Source organism: Ambystoma mexicanum, chromosome 9 (assembly GCF_040938575.1).
Source record: "Ambystoma mexicanum isolate Mex_15411 chromosome 9, UKY_AmexF1_1, whole genome shotgun sequence".
Lineage (NCBI taxonomy): Eukaryota > Metazoa > Chordata > Amphibia > Caudata > Ambystomatidae > Ambystoma > Ambystoma mexicanum.
In genome coordinates this window covers 434,410,059-434,431,900 of record NC_090931.1, presented here as the reverse complement: position 1 = coordinate 434,431,900, position 21,842 = coordinate 434,410,059, and the positions used below count along the sequence as shown (strand labels likewise).

Sequence of the window (21,842 nt, the reverse complement as noted above, 5' to 3'; positions counted from 1 at the left end):
AGATTGCCGAAAGTGTAAAGGCTCCAGAGCGGTGACGGCAAACAGACTCAGCAGCAGGGCCAGTGCACAGGCTCAGAAGCGTGGACAGTGCACAGGCTCAGAAGCAGGTCCAAAGTGGGCAACAAGCTGGTGATAAGAGTAAAATAAGAGTAAAGTTTCAATACAGAACAAGAAGTGACAACCAAACAATCCCGATGCCAACAAACACAGAAAACAAAAAGCATACCATTTCAGACATTTTATCCACCTTTAATGAGCTGTCCATTACTGTTCCCTCAACGAGGGAGGCCACAAAACATCAGCAAACATTAAAAAAGCAAAATAGAAAACTCTATGCAAATGAAGAAGCCCACAGTGACAGTAAAGCAATGGATGTGGCATCACATAATACAGTTACACAGAAACCCCTCATGCTAAACTTCCAAAGTCTACCCTTTCATGGGCTGCCATGTCCCCATGGGGTCATAGAACCTGACCAGTCTACTCGCTCGGTTTTTAAGGTAGAGAAGCTTGCCTCAAAGCCACACCCACAAAAGAGGGTTTGAGAACACCCTTCGTTCGGAAGGTGATGCAACACTAATAGAAAATATGCCAGATCACCTCTTCATGGCAGGGCAAGTAGGCCTCTGAAAAATGATCCATGCATTGGCATGACTGCCTTGGTGCTGTAATATGGATTTTAGTTTCAGGATTCTGCCCTCTACATGCCTGGCCTCCATTAAATCTCTAAAATCCATGCTAGCAGCACAACCACAGTCGACAAACCAAAACCAGTGACATTTGGACTTGGTTTCAATGGATATTGGCATTGGTACCGATTGGGCAGACATGAGCAATTCTATTTGCTTTGACACATTTAACACAAGGTAGCCTTCTAAAATACAGACTGCAAAGGGCTTTGCTTTGGAAATGGTTTCCAACCCTTTTCAGAAAGGATTAAAGCCTTCACTGGAATAGACCACTTTTGACTTCCTGTTCAGTCTCAGATTCCAGCAAAGGCAGGTTTGCCTATTGCCAAGCTATTCTCCCCCTCAGAGGATGGTCTTTTGTGGCAATTGTGCTGCGCCCCACGCAGAAAAACAAAGGATGGGTGGTTAACTGCTGTATTACAGCTATCATCCTCGCCAAGGAGCCTTCCAGCCCTTGTAGACTGACGATTATGAGTAATTAGCCACAGGGATTTAAACATGAGTGCTGTGATGTGTTACCAGGAGCAATGACTGCATCACAGCTGGAGGTGGGGGGCACTGGCTGCGTGAGAAATCGGGAAGCAGTTACTGATGTTTTTGTCTTGCCTCACTTAAGGCTACTGAAAACCCAAAAGATTTGCTCTGTGTATAAAAGAAAAATGCAAAAAAGTGTACAGTATGTGATAAAGAGAGACTGGGGTGGTCTGCCAGAATAGCATTGAGCGAAGTTTGAAGAGGGAATTGTGTGGAGTGGAACAAAGGAGTGAGGAATTGAGCGGTTTCTTGGAAACGTTGAAGCTCACAGTCCTGACCCTGAAAAGCAGATTACAAATTGAGGCTGTGCAAAAATGAGAGAAAACCATCCCTCTAAAAGTAACAATCCTGTATGCCAAAAGGATATTTCTTGTTGGCATAATTTGATAACTTAGGCTGCTCCTTTGAGGTTAAGCAGCACTTATGGCATAGGAATGTTGCCCAGGGTAGGGACCGCTACTGTGATGCACCAAGCGTGAATCGAAGGAACCTTTAGAATTCATGTTCTGGAAGAATTATTCTTTAGAAGGATTAAAAAGGAGATTGGCAATACAAAGCAGTGCCGAAATCTAGACGACGACTCTACATCCCTACATTGCTGCCTGGCCATCTAATTGGTGGGAAACTGAGGCATACCAAGGCTGCAATGGAGTCACTTTTGAAAACAGGTCACCAGGTGGACTTTAGAAGCTGAACTTGACTAAAACGATTCTATTCCAGGTTAGTACGGTATGCAGTGATTTTATTGAGAATAACAAAGTACGAATTTTTAAAGAAACCAAAACAACGGAAAAAAAATAACGAATTCTTAAAATTTTTACAAATGTAGTGGGGAATGGGAATAGTAGTTTTGGGGTGGGAGAAAAGTATGAAAAAAAGGGAGGATGGGGTACCCCCCCAAAAACAACGAATTTCTCGATGTTTTGGGTTCTTTAAAAATGTATTTTGTTTTTTCCCCCCTCGATAAAATTACATGTAACCGGTTAGTACAACAATAGTAGAATGATCTCATTAACAGGGAACTATGACAATGCATCTCTACCAGTAAAAGTGGCGCTATGCGTTACACATTGTGTACAAATACAGGCGCATCCTGGAAACCTTCCTTGGACGTATGCGGCATCACTCATAACAAATTAGACCATCCACATTGTTTCTCGGCCCTTCATGTTTACACTCCAAAGATACCATTATGATCTGCTCAATCACCACTCTACCCCAAAATCATAATCCTTGCTCCTCGGTTTTTTTGACAGGTTTGTCTCCTCAGGGTAGGATGCATGGGGAAGACTCTGCTACTCTAGATTGGACACCAAGGGATGGAACACAGTTTTTAGGCATATGGAAAGCAGAGGACTAGAGCCTTCCCCCTAGGTCTAGAGTACAGGAAAACCAGACTAGTAGCAAGACAAACTGTACCATTGCAAAACAACATGATATGATGGTAAGAGGCTGCACGCCTTTGATAAGGTCTTCTAGGTTTATGTGTGAAAACTTGAGTCTTTAACATCGACATGTACCAAGAGTGACAACTTTTCAATTCAGTTAAAAAGAAATTCCATTGAGCCAAAAGTTTAATTTAGTCTTTCCTACACCAATCTTTCTTTTTTTTTATGAGGCTAACATTTCACCATCTGTGGCCTCCTTAGCCCATCCCCTCTCTCACTTTCTTACTAAACGTGCCATAATCTGAACTTGTAGAACACTCTCAGCCGGCCTCTGCTACAACTACGCCCTCTTTATACTTCGAGCAGTGGTCCAATTGCAGCACATTTTAGCATATCTGCACTTCTCTATGTCCCAGGAACTTCAAAATAAGGATCAATGTGATTTGTTTTGATTTTGGGCAATGTGTTATACCAGAGGACAAGACTGCATATGGTCTGCCAGCTGAAGCTTGCCTTCATTGGCGGTTCAAGTATTGCCACTTCGTCCTACCAAATCCTACACAAGTCGTCTTGGGAGTTCTTTTTAGATCAGATTGAAGGGAAATAGATGAAGGACATCGCGAGCATGACTTAGGTGGTGAGCAAGAGAGAGGAGGAGGGGTTTTGGAGGCTGATATTAGCGACTCCCACTGTTAACTAGGACTGGAGTTCGAGCAGACCCTGGATAACAGATTCAACTGCAGGTATACATGGATTTCTTTCTTTCCTGTCCCAGGGGCCTCGTTAAGCATGCTCCTGTCCACTTGCAGTAACTAGAAACCTCATGGTTAATGTTACAGAGCTGGAAGTGGGTTTTTGGGGATGACCAAACCTTCCCAAGACGTGTCTAGCAGGAGGGGGAGACTGCCCCCTCTCTTGGGCCATGCCCCCTGAGACACACTAAGTTGAATGCAACCAAGATGCTCTCCTTTCATGCTTTTCTCCACTCTTAATTTGCAAAAGGTACCCGGCTTTTTAAATACTCTTAAGTGATGTTGTGAAATTTTCCCAAACATCCTCCAGTCCCATGGAATAAATCCTGAAGGCTCAACTGACAAACCACAACATATTAACTTGAAACAAGACCTTGTAAGAAGGTTTCCACAGATACCAATGGATTTGTGTACTTATATGTATGCACCAAGGAGCAATGTTTGTGGGTTCCTATTTTTTTTATTTTTGGGTTGGTCCACACTGAAAAAACGATCATCAACGTCCGACAGGGAAGCCGACCACTTGGGAAATGCCACTCAGTTTTTCAAGATGGAATCGTACACTTGATAGATGTAGTTCGACACTTCGGGAGCCCGACATTTCAGGGAAAGCTGCAGATGGAAAAGTAGAAAAAAAATATTGTTTTTAAAAAAAGAGCGCATTATGAAGTTGAGTTCATCATGTTTAGTTGGAGCGGCAACAAATGTATTACAAAGATGGATAAATAGATCAGCATTCAAGACCCCTCGGTATGGAACCATAAGATAGGCATACAAAAGATAAGACAGCAAAAAAAATTGACATTTTAAGGTGGACATGTATATGTGAAATGAGGAATGCGGACGGTTGTGAAAGGGCACGAAACCCGGTGTGACCACCCATCATAAAAACAAGGCAATCGGAATGACAGGGAACAACTGAATGGAAGAGTGTATTTCAGCCCCTTCAGTTAATGGAGGGTCGCATGGGAAGTCATGGAAGGGACAGGCAAGGAAGTGAAACCCCCATATTTAAACTTTTAAATTATTTTCAGCCTTAATGTGTTTCACTGATGAAATGTAACACATTTTTCACTGTCAAATAGAAATGTTAACTTTTGTAGCAGGTCGACCTTTTACTGTTTATCATTTGTCATGGAGACCTTTTTTCATGCTCATTAAAAGACAGACAAGACATGTCTATTTGCAGCAAGTCGATCTTTTACCGTCTATTGATATGGGTATCTTGAGGTAGATCAAAAGACAAAAAAAGGACTTTTTGGGTCCTTTTTTGGATCGAAAAAGTCATTCTCCAGAATTCTTATTGTTTTTAATGCAGACTGTAATGTAACTGAAGTTTAAACATGGAAGGAAGGTCTAGTGAGTAAATTCCGACCTTGCTGCCCTTAAACTCAAGTGTAGGGCGGCGGAGAGGAACTGGAGTGCATCAGACACACCCCTTGAGTAACTGGCCTGCCGCTTGCTCCAAAAGCAGTACAGACCTCTCTGCCCTCTCTAAGAAGAGAGCCTACATCCAAGCCTGCATCTCTGCGGCATCTAATAACTCGGCCAACCTTTTCAAAATCTGCAAGGAGCTGGGCAATCCTGCTGCAGTCTCTACCTCTCCTGTTTCCTCTCAGGCCCTCTGCACGGCCTTGGCCTCTTATTTCACCACTAAAACTCAGGCTATCCTGTCCACCCTCTCTTTCTCTCCCTCTCCCCCTTCCTCTTCCTCCTCTACCACTCCTTGCAGGTCTGGGGCCATCCCTCCTTCTCCTTTCTCCTCCTTTTCCCCTGTTCACCCATCATGATGTTTCTAGACAAGTCCGATCTATGACAGTCTCGTCAAAGCAGGTTCTTCCCTGCTCATCCAGAACAATCAACGACCACATCGACACCCTTGCTCCAGCCTTGGCCAATTTCTGCAATCACTCCTTTGCCACTGGAACCTTCCCCTCCCCCTTAAGCACTCTTGTGCAACCCCTTCTAAAGGCCCTCGGCCAATCCTTGCTCTCTGGCTAATTATCAACCGATCTTCATCACTCCTTTCCTGGGAAAACTCCTGGAAAAGCTGGCCATCTCCCAGCTTAATCTGGTTGTATACTAATTGACCTTTTCACAATTGACCTTGGGAGAACTGACCTTGGGAGAATGTCAGTAATTTAGAAGGTCAATTAGGACATATATGCGGGGGGGACCCACCACAACCCCCCACCCAATCCAAAAACCCCTGAAACCCTCCACCCAATACCCTTATATTATTTATAATCCAAAACCAACCCAATAAATATATAAAAGAACTAAAATAATATAAAGGTCAATTGTGCAAAAGGTCAATTGTAAAAGGTCAATTTGGGTAATACCCTTAATTTACATACTGAATCTGTTGGTTGCCTCCATGACCACCAGACTGGCTTGAGAGCTGCCAGAAGCACGGAAACTGCTCAACACCGGTTAAGACTTGCTCTCCAATCTTGACTCTAACCTCCCTTCTCTATTCAATTTATCGTCCGCTTTTGACACATCAACCATGCCATGCTGCTCAATCGCCTCTGCAACAACCTTGGTATAAATGATCAGGCCCTGGCCTGGGTGACCTCCTTTCTCACCGACCGACCCTGAGGTCTAACTGGGGTCTTTCATCCCTTCCATCTCTCTCTCTCTCTCTCTACTTGTGGTGTTCTCCAGGGGTCTAACCTCTCTACCTGGCTCTTCAACCACAACCTGGCATCTCTTGCCCACCGCATAGCTACTTTCTGCTCCAATTTTCAATGTTATGCAGACGAATCAGCTCTCTTTCAGGCTGCACTCAGCCACCTCAGCTTCTTCTCTCATACCAGAGTGTCTGGCCGCAATTCAGGAATGGTGTGTCGCCAATGATCTCTGCCTTAATGCCAGTAAGATTGAGATCCTCCTCATTGGGACACCTGCTCCCTCCTTTACTCTCTCTCTTGCCGCCCAGTCTGGGCCCTCTTCCTGCTCCTTCCTGTGAGGCTTAGAATTTTGGTGTTCTCGGGAGGATAGCTCAGGGGCAATGTGCTGGCCTTGCAAGCAAGATGACACGGAGCAACACAGGTTCGATCCCTGGGTCCGCGCTTAGAAATCTCTGGGTATTAAGCGTGTTATAAATAACCTATCATATCATATCCAACTCCACCCTCTCCTTCTCTCCTCACATCTCTAACGTCTCTAAGAAGTCAAACTATCAACTGCACCTCCTCAGACATATTCTTCCTTTTCTTCCTTTTCTCACTTTCCCCCAAAGCACACGGCCTCCAGAGCTCTTGTCCTCTCTAGGCTGGACTATTTCAACAGCCTCTTTATAAATCTTCTTGCCTCTACTCTTCAACCTTTACAACTTATCCAGAACAGGACTGCGAGACTTGTCCTTGGCCTCAAGCCCAGGGATCGTATCTCTCCAGCTCTGAAATCTCTCCATTGGCTCCCCATGGCTGCAATGATCAAGTTCAAGACCCTATGCCTCGTCCACAAGGCTTTCTGGGGTCTGGGACTGCTCTACCGCCAACTTTCTCTTCAAAGATATCTTCCGTCTCGAGCTCTCCGCTCATCGACCTGCAACTCTGAGGGTCAGATGCTTCTCACAGCAGACAGTGGGGGGCAGATATATCTACTTAGCTGTGGCCTCCCTCTGGAACAGCCTCCCTGCCCATCTCAAACTTGAGTAGAACCACCTCCGGTTCCAGAAGCAACTCAAGATCTTCCTTTTTGCTTCCGCTCTTCCTCTCCTCTGCTGATGCACCTGACTGCTCCACGCACTGGTCACCCTCTGAACTAGGGACCAGGCTCCTGCATGACCAGTTGCCCTTGCACTGCCTCCGGGCACCCCAGCACTTAAGGGTCTGTATTTGCAACCCTACAGTCCCTTCTCTCTGCCCTTATGAGCCGCCTGCTGGTGCACTTGTGAGTTAACTGCACTTCGCACTTCCCCTACCCCCGGCACTTCTCCCCTTCTTTCTTCACCCGCACTTGCGCAATCTGAATGACACAAGGACTAGTAAGATAGTTATTTTGTCCTCCCTTTGTTTCCCCCTCCTTGACTTGTCGAGCCTAGAAGCACTTGGGTACAGGCGCGTTATAAATGCCAATTCATATCATATAAATGGCAGCGAGGGAATGAGAGGCAGTGAGATGAAGGTGAAATAATGTAAGTTGGCTGGTCAACCCACCAAATAGCAAATTCCAGTTGGGTTTTCAGACTGACCATAAAATATGGAATACGCTCCACTGAAATTGCTTCTAGGTAAATGTGTCTGAATTTTACTATTTTCATTCTGGAACTTGCAGTTTTGCGGCTCCCATTTGAATCCATGACTAGATGTCCCGGAATTCAAAGAAGAAAATAAAAGGACTGGATTACATACTCATGTATGCAACACATTACCTGTTCTAAAAACTAGAAAAGTCATTTTTGCAATATCAGCCTGTTTCAAGAATAAAAGGTTCTCAACTATTTCCAAGGAAAAAATTGATAGGTTTATCAAATAAAATATGATGTATAAAAAAGCAAAATGGGATATAGACAAATGTGCCATGAAAGAAACTGATTGCTTAGAACTTGGACACATCCAGGCAGTTCTACAGCTTTTTGAGCCAAGGGCTTTCTAATGTGTATAGGCATTTTGTTTCTGTTTCCTTAAGCAGAGACATTGGCTTCCTTTGGTCCTGTTTCCACTTTGAAAAGTGTAGTCTTTAATGTCCGAGTACAGCTGTTGCTTTAGCCCTAGTCCTTTCTAACATCAATAGTATTGCCACTTCAAGAAAACTCTGTATAAGGTGTTTTTACAGTTGATGATGCGTAAAGCCAAGTCCCTTCAAATAGCAGATTGCTGCTGCTTTAACATTAGAACTTTACAGGATGAGAGTGTGTGTTTATGATTGGATGCATGAGGCCTCCACTTCCCTTGTTCAGGTTAGAGGATGTGCAGAACATTAGCATTGTTGAGATGCTGTTTACTATCGTGATTTGTGTAGCTGTCAGACCGATTCTTCCCGTTTGGTGTACTCGGAGAAACTGTGCTAGGTGGTGTGATGGGCTTGAGTTGTCCTCAAGTATTCCAGCGCAGTTGGGGGGGGCGGGGGGCGCTGTGACGCGGCGCGCAAGATGGCCGCAGCCCGGCTAACACATATGGTCGGAATTAGCTCTTGATATTGCGTTGTCCAGTCGTGATTCGGGAGCTGGGCTGCGGGGGAGTGTCGGGCAGCCCTGGGAGAAGTAGCAGCTTCGGAGGCTGGTGGTTTTTGACACTATCCGGAGGATCGGGCCCGGCGATCTGTGGTGTGCTGCCCCTCCCCCATCGCTAACGGCCACGGCAGGCCCCAGGGTGCCCGTGTGGGTCCTTGCTGGCTGGGCGGCGTCTGAGCTGTAGCCGCACTCGGTGTTGGTGGACGTCCCCCACCCCAGCCTTACCTTGGGGGTCGGCTCCGGAGCTGGTTATCCCTGGACGCTGGTGTGCGGGTGGGAGGGGCACTCCCACCCGTGAAACGTGGAGGTCACAGCTCGGCGAGCTTCGGTGCGGGCCCAACGGAGGGCTGCTGGGGGCCTGTGGGGAGAGGAACTGATCATTGGCAGCGATTTGCTCCTCTTGGCTCCCCCCATCCTGGTGTGGCTGGTGGCCTGCTCCGTCTTTGTGGCGGTGCCCTGTGGGGTCCTTGTCCTACGCCCATACAGACGGACCTCCCTGCATCTGTACTCAGGCCTGCTGGGGGCAGTGGGTGGATCCTTGGTAAGGCGCCCTGTGGTTCTTTTATCCAGGAGTGCTCGTGAGGCTGGGGGCCTCCGTCTTTGGTGGTGTGACGGGGAGGCTTTGCAGATGGGACTGGACTGGAGCCCTGGGCCCCCTGTGGGGCTGTCGGCCCGCATTGGAGTTGCCTGAATTTACTCCCGAATTTGGAAGTGGGGGGGGGCAGCCCCACCTTGTAAGCGCCTACACCTGCCCGGGTACCAGGGGTGAGGAGCCGGGGCTGTGATTTGGCGGTCTCGGACTGGTCGGCGCCCTCCTCGAGTAGAGGGGTTGCCACGTCCCATTTGTGGTCACTTGAGACTACCTGGGTCCCCCAGATGGCCTGTTCGTGCCCCAGACTTACACTTCACGCTTGGCTACGATTCCTTCTTGTGGGGCGCACCGGGAGGGGGTTCTGGGGTGAGGGAGGTTTGGGGGGGGGGGGGGTTTGGGCCATTGTTGACTAAGAGGAACCTGAAATCGCCACTCTGGTGTACACCACGGTCAGTCTCCGCTGTGGAGCTGGCTTCTCACCCTCAATCAATCCTCGTGGTGTCTGCCTGGCATGGGCAATCAGAAAAAGCAATCCAGAATGGAGCAATACGCCAGGCAGGTCCGAGATCCGCCACAACAGGACCCGGGCTCTAACCCTTCGCAGATTGACATCGGGGCCCTTAACCAAACTTTGTTGGCACTGAAGGGGAGTACGGACAGCCTTGGAGAAAAAATTGATGCGTTATCTTGCAAGGTGGATATATCTGCTGTCCAGATTCCAGCGCAGTTTGGATCTCAGTAGGAAAAACTGTCCTTAAACTTTCCCAGTCAGCCCACCAGAGAGAGAGAGAGATCTTCAGATTGCAAAGGCATACAAGGCCTATTAATAAAAGTCTGAAATTACAGTGTAAAGGAAGGATGCTGGCAGGGTTGGGGGAAGAGCGGAGTGCCAACCAGAGTTCCACACCTGAATAGCCACAGTCCTATGTTGGTGTTGATCTATGTTAATGTATAAGCCTAATAGGAGAGTGGGATTTGATTTGTGAGTTTTCCACTTTCTAGGTTCCTTCTTGAATCTGCTAACCTTTGACTCCTTACCTGTATGCCTTCCCGTCTGCACAGCAGTTAGGTCCTTGCACCAATGTACACAGCGTTATGAACCCCGAATATGTTTCTAAAGGTCTGAAATCTTTATCTCACCAGATCTTTTGGACTACGACTCATGATCCCTCATCATTGACCATTCTAGAAAAGTCTGATGAAAGTTGTAGTCCAAACTCTCTGGCGAGCCAAAGGTTGCAACCTTCTTACCTAAGGGATAAGGTTATAGGCGTACATATCCCTTCCATTTACACAAGAAGCTTTATCAAGATGTGTCATCGGAATGTAGCTTGATACGGTTATTACTGCATAGTTCTAGATCTCATATGAGAATGGTCCTGCACAGGGAAGGAGTTTAGCTGCACACAGACTTGTGTCTTTAGACAATTGTTTATTCCAAGAAGTGTCTAGGTTTATTTATTCTGGTCTTTAACAACATTATATACAAGTTGCATTAAGCAGAAGTGTTTCTATAGACGTTAGAAAAAAAGACTGCTGAAAGCAGGCACATAACTGCAGACATTAGATTGGGCTCTGCTTAAAGCAGAAGAAGCACTATGGCTGTTAGAAAGGACTTTGTTTAAAAAAAGTAACAGTACTATGAACATTGGAAATTGAATGGTTTAAAACTGCAGAACCACCACATACGTGAGAAGACTGTTTAAAGCAGAAGCAATATCTGAAATGTTAGAAAGTTCTAAGTGGGTGCCATATATGGGCATAGCCTTGATGAGATTTCAGGTAGAGAGGTTAATGAAGCCATGACCAGATCTAGCTGGATGCATGAATGGGTGTCTCTGGATTCACTCCTGAATCCATGTACTGAGTGTTTGCCTTGGAAGAACCCTAGGAAAGTTGAATTGCTGTGAGCACTCCCAATTGGGTGACCAACAAATGTCTGAATTGTGCAGTCTGACTGAGCGGATGCTGGATGTGCATCCAGCCTTCCAAGGTCTGAATACAACTAGGTATATCTGCACCATACATTTGTCAGGTGCTGAGAATCTTCACGAAGCAGCTGGAAGGAGGACCTAAAGATGAAAGCTCTGCTCTTGTAATCTTCAATTCTACAGCAAAGTACTGCTGGTACCAGTGCACATTAGACCTCATTCCAGGAGGTTTGTATAGGAGCAGGTGGATGCATTTTCCCTAGCTCCCGCACCTTCACTGCCGTCATACTGGAACAGCAGGAGAAGGGCTATATGTAGGACCTCATGTGTTATGCCTGTAACAGATTGAGTGTATAAGAGACAATATGCACTCGTGCAACCATACCGTACCCTCATACTGAAAGAGTGGAAAGATGAAGGATGCCCCAATGGACATCATGTAACACTTAGTGAAATCTGACGAGGGCAGAATTATGTCATGAAGATGATGTACAAGGACATACTGAAACAATATGAAATTACTTAAGAATAACGATGTAACTGAATTGACAAGAGAAAAATGTAAGAAATGATAAAGTAATCATATACAAAGAAGATAATGTAATTTTCTGACCAAGATGTGCAAATACACAGTAACGCAAGGTAGAGGAGACATATAGAAGATTGCAATAGAGAAAAATATACAGTGCCAAAGAAGGCCATGATAAGAAAATGGATGTCGGCTTGTGTAAAGATTCAATCCGGCTACCTCAGAAACAGACCAGGAGACGTTGGAGGAATAGCTTTGTGTGCAGAATAAACAGGAGTTTAGGTTGGCCTAGAATCAAGGATGCTATTTCAAGGAATAATTACAAGGCACAAAGGGAGGCAGACGGATAAGCCATATACATAAGACATATTTCTCTGAGACTAAAGAAGAAAACATTTGCAAGAGCCAAATATTGGATAATTAACAATGGATAAGGCTCCTACAAGATGGAGTGATCAAGTCTCTAGAGGCCAAGAGGAGCAAGAACACCCAGAGTGGGTATCAAACTCCAAGATGGAGTAAAAATGAGATTAGATACATTTACTAAAGATAGTAAAGGTAGGCATACGCAGGGAAAATCTATTGACGTGCACAGGTGTATGGGGCTATATGTCAGTATAACATTTTTGTTGTGCTTAGATTAATAGAAATAAAATGATAGTAAGAAATGCGTGATTATTAGATGTTTTAATCAAAAGATTAATATCAATTCGGAGGATAAAAATCAAAGGAAACAAATAGAGATTCTTAAAATATCAATGATAAAACAACAAGATACTAAACATTGATAGAAAGTGCAAACAAAGGAATAAAAAGAACATTGTTGCATATATTTGAAGTGGTTAAAATATTTTGATTTTCAGATAATAAGCAGCAATTGATGGTGCCTGCCCAAATTGATTAGTCTGGTATACTTGATAAAATAAAGAGAAGAATAAAAGTATTGGCAAGTATAGACAGTCGTGATCGACTTATCGGGGACACTCCTCTTTTACACTTATGCAGAACACTGCCAAAATACACAGCCAAAATAAGGAAGTATCGTTTTCGGATTGGGTTCAATGCATGACTAATAAGACAGTGAGGCCGTGGTCTCAGGAGGGTTTATTGTCAAAAACAGTATTGCAACATATGACAACATATTTGCATGCTACATATAAGGGAAAGAAGTTACATAAAAGGTTGGCTATTTTAGAGCTATAGAAAATGTATCAGAGCGAGAAAGAAGATCCAGCTGAGGAGGAGTAGATGATTAATCAGCATAAAGGGCAGGATGTAATGCCTTCAGCTCCTTTTTCCCCTCCTGGAAATAAGAGCGTAGACACTGAGGAGAAGTGATTTAATCACTCAAACGAATTGAAGGCTACGGCGGGGTATGTTAATCTGATATACAAGCCCCCTGCTTATAACAGCGAGGACAATGCGGAAGAGAGCAAAAGCAGAGAACGCAAATATATATAGACATGCAATGAAAGTAAACCGCGTGATGAGAGGAAGGACAGACAAGACAGAGATAGAGGAGAAAACAAAGAAATAAAGGAGAAAGCTAAGGGAATAACAATAGTACAGAATGAATGTTTGGGAGGACAAATATTACTCAAGCCGACGATAAGGGAATTGATGGGGTTCGAGAAAGAAGATAGAACAGGAGAAAAGAAAAGGAAGAAGAGAGCATACAAAGAAGAGAAAGAAAGCTAGCGAAGGCAAGAACGAAGAAGGTATGAGGCGAGGAAAGGAGAGACGAGAAGAGAGGAGGTAGAAGTACAAAGAATGAAAGTACGTAGGTTGCAAAGAACACGAGAGGAAGTTGTATTAAGGGAGATGAGGAAAAGGGAAGAAATTAACAGAAGTAGGGGATTAAAAGATGACAAGATGGATTATCTGTATCATAGAAGCATAGTGCTGACTGAAGCACAAGAACGACTTGAGGAAGAGACGGGGTCATAATAGCCCCAAAGAGAGCTGCAAGGAAGACCAAGAAAACCAACATGGTCTGAAGAGCACGACACAGAAAGCGTAGGGAAAAGAACTGAGGATTTATATAAACCAATTAGGGATAAAGACGGGTATAAAACCCAAGAGAATGTAGAAGGATCATCTCTTTCGAGGGAAATGGGAGGTAGGTCAGATAACGTCATAACAGACTAGCACAGAATGCGGTCTTTAAGCAGACTAGATCTTGATGATGTGGAAAAAGATAACAGTCATACAACAGGTGGCATAATGTTGGATCAAGAAAGGGAAGAAAACTAAAGAGCAAAGAGAGAGCGCATGCAGATTTTCAAACTAATAGAGTAGAGAAAGGGGTAAAATAGTATAATTTCAAGGACCCCAAAGAAAAAACACCATAATCAACACCATATACTGAGGGACCACAAGCACGATTGCGCAGTGCAAGGGATGTATCCCCGCCTTATGTAAGACGGATTAAGGGCACTAACAGGATGGAGACAAATGGGCGAGACTAGCCCTGCCTGGAAACCAAGAAGTGTAGGCAGGTATGATTAAGGACTAGGATTTTCACAATTCCCATTATTAGAGAAAGATAACTTAAAATGTAAATTTCAGAGTTTAACTTCCGGTGCAGGGAAATGGATTTATGAGTTAGAGAGAATGACATGTGAGAAACCTGAAGATATCTCACCCGCTAGTCCCCGGGGATCTGTCATCCAGGTGGCCAAGACATGGCCATCGCCTTGGGATGCAGATCTTGGGGGTGGACCAGTGCGGGAGGATCACCTGGGTGAGGGGTCTTCGGGAAGTGGGAGTGGGACACCAAATGGCGAAACATGCTATCCCCTTCAATGTAACACCTTTACCCCATACTACCAGGTAGGACACTCAGAAACTCAGCCCCCCACCCCCTTTTCCAACACAAACACTTTCTCACAGACAGCCCGCTATGAGAGAAAACGGACTAATACCCGAGCCGTATACCTGACATGTCCCAATACAATGGACAGGCAGGGTCAGGCAATAACTGACCATCACACACACACACACACACACACACACACACACACACACACACACACACACACACACACACACACACAACTTCCATTACACTTCTCCACACAGATAAAAGGCGGAGCATGAGAGAAGACTGAGCGAGGCAAAGCACACGAGGAAGCAGCAGATCCAAGAGGGCAGTTTAATGCAAGGCGAAAAATGGTAAAAAAGAAGGGGATTTCAAGGCCGGAAGATCCCCTTGACATTTCGACAAGGACCTGTTACTTTCATGAACCTTTGACCATAGAAAACATAAGACCAGAAAACAAGGTTGAAGAATCCTGCATTGTGTGTCGGAGGTACCCGGGGCTCTCCCGCGTCGATACTTAAGGTGGGGAGAATCACTTGCCACCTGGGTACTGTCCTTGGCTCCTACAACAAAGCAGCCCCAGTGAGGTCAGCACAGCCGGTGAGTTGGGGAGACCGATACCAGACTGGTCTGTGTTGAAACTAAGGTTGTTAGCAGCAACATTGTATAGTGAACGCTGAAGCGAACAGTGTATGAAGCATATGTGATAACCAACGCTAATAAAATTGAACAACTGATGACTGATTGAACTTTGAAGCCAAGATACGATACCTTAGAGTGGTCTGGCACCGCGTGCACGCTCATTCAAAAGTCTCTTAAGGTATCCAAGTGAAAGGTGGAAAAAGCAAAAGAGTGACAAAGAATTGTGACTCAAAGTGGTCCTGCAATGGGTCAAGCAAAATCCTGTGCAAGTCTTCAATGTTAATAGCGTAAAGAAAATGTATGACAAACTAGATCAAGTTGGTCCGAGCCCGGCAGAGGAAGATCAGCTGAGGACTTTTGGTTAAAGCAAGCTTGTGTTAAAAAGTTAAATTGGTCCGAGGCTGGCGCAGGGAGACTAATTGAACAATGTATTAAAGAAGATCAGAGTCCGGCTGAGGGGATCCGGGGTGAGCCATGAATCACCAGAGAAATTGGATGCATGAATATCATACGAGCATTGTGTTGAGAGGATCTGAGCCAGGCTGAGGGAGATCCAAGGTGAATAGTGAATCACCTGAGAAATTGAGTACTTGTGAAATCTTCAGAGGAAAATAACTTTTTTGTTTGTTGCATCAGGCGATCAAAAAAGTCAAAGAGACTTGGGTATGGAAGGCCCTGATGCTAATGATTGAACTGTATCCCCATGCTAGAGAAACCAGAGACTGTGCTAAGCTCGAGTGCATCGCCTTGTGCAGTGTTAAAAACGTGGTGCAGGGAGGCCAACGGTCTGAACATCCCGACATATTTTGTGAACACTTTTCTTTTTTAAACACTGTTTCCCACATTTAGAAGTAAGGATTGGCAATAGGTTTATTAGTATAGGCCCTTTTATTTTGACAAGACACCACTAGGACCACGTTATTATTTGATGGTCGTAGTTTGCTTCCATCTGTAGATTTAGAATTAGATGGGCGTTTTTCAAACCCACATTGAAGTTCAATAAACACCCTTGAACTGTGGTGCCTTGTGTCTGCCTTACTGTTGATACCATGCCTTCCCTACCGGCATCAGTAATGATGTTAGTCATAGATGACATAAAAGGCTTGCTAGCCGCTATGCTAGGGGAGAGGGCGTATGACATTTTTTGGAAGCGAACAGGATACGCAGGTGTGGCTGCACGACACATGAAACACCGTTCAATAATTGTATAACAGATGTATGGTGGGCGCTCAAAGTACAATATCCCGATACATCAGACATGGGTGCGATTAGGACTAGGAAATTGGGAGAGGATTAAGACTCTGTTGCCTTCTTTCAAGATATTCAAGAGAGATGCACCTTGAGACGAGAGAACCATGGGATAACACTGAAGCTTTATTGTACCACATTTTCTGTCAGGGACTGCCCAAACCATTGCAACAGCAAATGAAGAAACAGGTAGGAATGGAAGTGAAACCATGGCCCGAAATACAATGGACGATCGTGTATCACTGCTGATTGCTACACAAGAAGAATAAGAAGAAAGCCGAGAGTAGAAAGCAGGAGTAGGCAAACTTAGTGCGGAAGAAGCTATCAAAATAGGCCATCGAGGGAGCAGTATTGACAAGCAATGAGGGTATGGTGACACAGGAGATGCGACCAGCGCAGCAAAATAATGTAGTGCACCCCACGGATCAGGGTGGGTACAATTCTTGGCCTAGAGGAAGAGGGAATGGGCCTAGAGGAGAATGACTAGGTGGATTTGAGAACCCTCAGGGAGGAGGAGGAGGAGGAGGAGGCTTTAATGGTAGCCAACTCCAACAATGTTGAAATTGTGGGAGAAAAGGACACATAGCCAGAGCAGTTAGAAGCAGAGGAGACATGCAATAAAATTGGCAAGTTCCAAGAGTGGGTGGGGTGGGCAATGTAGCGCAATATAATACAGAACCAAAGGAATATTACGCCCAAGATCACACGCAGACTCAGACACGTGCACCGCAATCACAGCAGATGCAGCAAGCGCCATTGCGAATGCAATCGCCACAAGGAAAACTCAGCAAGTACCCATACAAACACAGCAAGTACAGACGCAGCAGGCACAGACACAACAGGCCATGGTACCATAATGAAATATGAATACAGGAGCTCAGGAAGCACCCGCACCCAAATTAGGGAGTGTGGTAGTAGGAAATCCTTTCACAGGTACAGGGATGCATTTATATCCACAATAGAACCGCCCACAGAGCAACCTGATGCGTTCAGTACTATCTGTGACATCAGACCCCCAAGAGAAACCAAGGGTCAAGGTGATGATAGGAGGCAAGACATTTTCATTTCTTGTAGACACTGGAGCAATTTGTTCCTGCGTCCGTGAGGGAATATATCCAATGTTAGGTATTGCCATGAATGTGAAGGGATTCTCTGGGTGATGAGTTTAGTTCCTTTTACATATGAATTACCAATCTCTATAGGAGAACACGATATGTCAATGCCATTATTAGACGCCAGTCAACATATTAGGGTGTGACTTAATGATGAAACGTAACATGGCAATATCTTTTACTGATGAAGGAATAGTATGTTCTACTCCAGGGATACATTATATTAATGTGAAAGGGCTTATATTAGCTTTCACAGGCCAGAATGCATTACAAGGAGTTCCCCTAGATAAAGTATTTTTGTATAGTCTGTCTGTTTCATTATCATGGTTACCCAGGTTGATAGGTAAACTATTGAGAATACCTGATCAATTTTTGCTTAGGCTAGAGATCCCCATGGATGATGAAGAAGGGCAGATTATCTCCTTGGAGTTGGAAGCTGCAGTGGTCAGAGAAGAAAGGGTGGTGCTTCCTGGGACAAATGATGAGGGAAGAGGATGGAAGACAGTGATAGCCCTCAGTGAAGGATACAGGTTGACAGATTTGACAGACAAGGAGCTGTTTAAAGAGGGGTACTCAGACTATGAATTAGTATTTTTTTTATAAAAGTCTCACTTATTGGATTAAAGTAGAGAATAGAGAAATACCGCAGAGAATGGCGGTGGTAAAAAAGAAACCGTCATTTTTCCAGGAAGATTTAGAGAAAGTGCCAAATATTTTATAGACCACAAGTCCATATGATGTAGGTCTATTAAAAGGGGTAGGAGTAGTCAAAATAAAACTCAAATCAGGAGCTCTTTTGTCACGAGCAAAGCAATATCGCATGTCTAGAGAAGCAGATGAAGGCATAATTGAGACCATTTCTGCTTTAATGAAGCAAGGCATAGTGGTTCCATCCGTTTCTCCTTGTAAAACGGCTGCGTACTCAGTGAAAAAAATCTAATGGTTTTCTTTAGCTCTATATCCTGCGATAATATTGTGAAACATCCCTTCTAAGGCCAGATATTTCAGTCATAGATTTAAAGAACACATCCTTTCAATTCTCCTTCATGAAGACTCACAAGATTTGACTTCCTTTTCGTATAGAAATAATCGTATGAAACATACTTGTTTGCCCCAGGTGTACTGTGAGCCCTGTTCAATCTTTAACAGGGTCCTTAAGATGGACCTGGATAATTTCCAGCTCCAAAGTGGAATAATTGAATACGTGGATGACATTTTGGTGTGTAGTGAGACAGAAGAAAGATGCAGTGAAGATTCAGTTAACCTCATGACCATACTCTCAGAAAAAGGGTATATGGTGGACAAAGAAAAGTTACAATACTGTCAGGAAGAGGTCTTGCATATAGACAGTTAATTTCTCACAAAGGGAGGAAACTGCCAACAAAGAGCAGCAGAAATTATGAAGACTTCAGAACCTAAAACGACGAGAGACATGCAACAATTCTTAGGCCTATGTAACTATTGTAGGGACTGGGTTTTCGATTACAGTACATATATTCAACCACTTTTAAAAGGACGAAGATGCACAGGTGAGCAAGATTAAAATAATATGGACAGATGAGAGGACTGAAGGATTTCAAGAATTAAAGAAGGCAATCAGCACAGTCTCTGTGTTGGAATTCCAGATTATCATGAAGAATTTTATTTCTTTTCTCATTCAAATGGAGAAGTAGCGACAGCAGTCCTTACACAGAAAAAGACATTAGGACATGGGCTTACTATAGTGGAATTGTAGATCCTTTGATGAAAGGGCATTATCCCTGTGAGGAGACTTTAGCTGCTGCTGCATTCGCGATTGAAAAAGTCTCAAGTTGAACAATGGGGTGTTCAGTAACACTATTTGTAGAGCATTCATTATTTACGATTTTAGAGAAACCCAAAAGTACATTGACTACACAAAGAGCATCAGGATACAAGCTAATTATTTTGAATCCTGTGATCAAAATTGTTAGATGCAAGACAGTAATCCCAGCAATGTTCATAGCAGAACCAGTAGGGGAGGATGATTATGTACATGATTGCACAACATATACTGAACAATATGATGATATTGCCCAAGCTAGAGAGAATATTTTGGGGTGGTTGGGGGAATTCTGTTTATTAATTGACCAACCGACTGGTGAAAGGCATACTGGATCAGCAGTAGTGAAGCTGAACCGAGAGGGTGAATTTGATGTGGTGACAAGCGCGAGATTGCCTTTGCATTACTCAGCACAGGCTGTAGAATTAGTGGCGCTTATCGCTGCTTTTCAGAGATTGTAAAATGAGGAAGTGACTATGTACTCTGACTCCGCCTATATGATGTCAGCTTTACACGCAGGTTTGTCACGCTGGAAAAGGCAGGTCTTCCTCCACGCAAACGGCACTCAAGTGCAACATGCAACCCTACTGCATAAGCTTATTGAATCATTAGAACTGCCATTGACACTTGAAGCTGTAAAATGTGCAGCGTTCTAAAAGGACAGATGAAATTTCCCACGGAAACGAACATTTAAAAGCCAAAAAGGCAGCCTATTTCCCAGCCATTTCTTATTTTGAAATAGGAAGTGTTAAACAAATGACAGGACAATGCATGTTGGTAAAGGAGGGCTTTAAAATGCTGTCTATTGTCCAGTAAATTGAGATACAAGGTCGAGCTCCACAAGAAAAGAAGGATTTATGGAAAATTCAGGGGTGTTCTTTATCCCAGACAGAGGCAATTTGGAGGCAGCACAGCACAGGAAAGCCATCATGCCTCTAGCATTATTGAGGTTAGCGCTGGGGCAGCTTCATTATCCCGTGCATGTGACTCGAGAGAGTCTAGCTACTACAATTGCAGAAGATAAGTTTTCGCCAAATATGTTGGGGCCTGTGCCACAGTTAATTTGAAATTGCATCGTGTGCCAGAGGTGTACTGCAGGGCACACTTTGCAAACAATGAGAGGAGCAATCCCTAGACCCAATGGCCCATTTCAGCATTTACCTATAGATTATGTGGATATGCGGCAGACATGCAACGGCTACAATATATACTGGTCGTGGCATGTCCTTTTTCTAGATTGATTGAGGCAGGTCCATGCACACACCCTGATGCCACAGGTGCAGCCAAGTTCCTTGTGCGTGAGGTGTTTCCAAGATGGGGTGTGTGCAAGGTCTTGTGGTCCGATGATGGACCACATTTGGTAAATCTATTGTTTGAGCAAATAGCTCTCTGATTAGGCATTAAGCATACATTTTCCTCAGCTTATCATCCACAAGCAAATGGTGCCTGTGAGGGATTAAATGGATTATTAAAAGAAAGGATTGCAAAATTAAAAATGACTACATTGCCTACCCTCTGCCTTGTATGCTCCAAGAAACCTGCCTGGCTCTAACTCCTCATGCCTTGGTGACTAGACGCTGCATGTGAACTCCTCCAACTAGGTTAAATACTGATGCCCATAGTATAGTTAAGCCATTAGGTGACGAGATGCATGATTACCTAACAACAATGACGGCAAGTGTTTCTTTCATGTCTCAACAGGTCAAGAACCGAAGGGAGAGGTAAAAAGTGAAAAAGACAATCAACCCATTGATTCAGGGGATTTATCGAAGCAACCCAGTCTATACCAAGGGGACCAAGTTTGAACACACTTGGAGTACGCCCCGTTTTGAAGGACCATATGATGTGGAAGAAGTTACCCATACAGCTGTCAAGTTAAATAGGAGAAAAGCTTGGCTGCATTTGCACAACATCAAACCATATAAAGAAGAAACCCAGGCCCCTCCTGCAGCTACCGACTGTGAAGCAAGAGAAGTAGTTCTGGGCAAGCAGACTCATTCAATGGCCAAAGAGCAAAGACAAGGAAAGTGAATAACACAAAAGCACTTTTGAATTAGAGACCAATATCTTTCAACATTCGATAATGGATAAATAGACTTGCAGTTATCCTGTAACTTTTTAGATTGGCTAAAGGAACAATGGTTTAACGTACCGGAGCAGAAAGAAAAGAAGTAGACTTGATCTCTTATGTTACCCATTGTAATAACGTTACACACATTCTTGTATGCTGTTTTTACATATATATTACAGTCTTAGCCAGCTTTAGTAATGAGGCACGAGAATATCGTGATTTTTTTTCGGTAATCCAAAACAATAATATTATTTTCAGAATAATTATAGCAATCATCTTGCAGTCCTTGAACTAAAAGTGTGACCCCGAAAGAATTACTGAGTTATTTATATACATATACAGAATTAAAACAAGATGAGGAGGCTTCAGAATATAAGAGGCTCATTGTCATCAAGAAAATCGATGGGTATTCATGGAATAATAATTGTGATGATATTCTGTGTTATGATTTGTGTTTTTCTCACGATTATTATGGCATTTAGACATTTTACAAAAAACGATGCAGACATGATGGGCAACAATAAAACATTTACTATTGTCCCCAATAAAA

The 21,842-nt window shown here is 44.0% G+C and overlaps 1 protein-coding gene across 15 annotated transcripts in view; it reads right to left on the bottom strand.

The window, feature by feature from the left end:
• Nucleotides 1-228: 228 nt before the first annotated feature.
• AP2B1 (adaptor related protein complex 2 subunit beta 1) overlaps nt 229-21,842 on the bottom strand; it is a 1,113,451-nt gene continuing 1,091,837 nt past the window's right edge. For all 15 annotated transcript variants that reach the window (XM_069614911.1, XM_069614900.1, XM_069614904.1 and 12 more), the window contains one exon: nt 229-3,975. In XM_069614911.1, the coding sequence (XP_069471012.1) occupies nt 3,901-3,975 (75 nt within the window). In that variant the 3' untranslated portion in view covers nt 229-3,900. The remainder of the gene's footprint in view (nt 3,976-21,842) is intronic.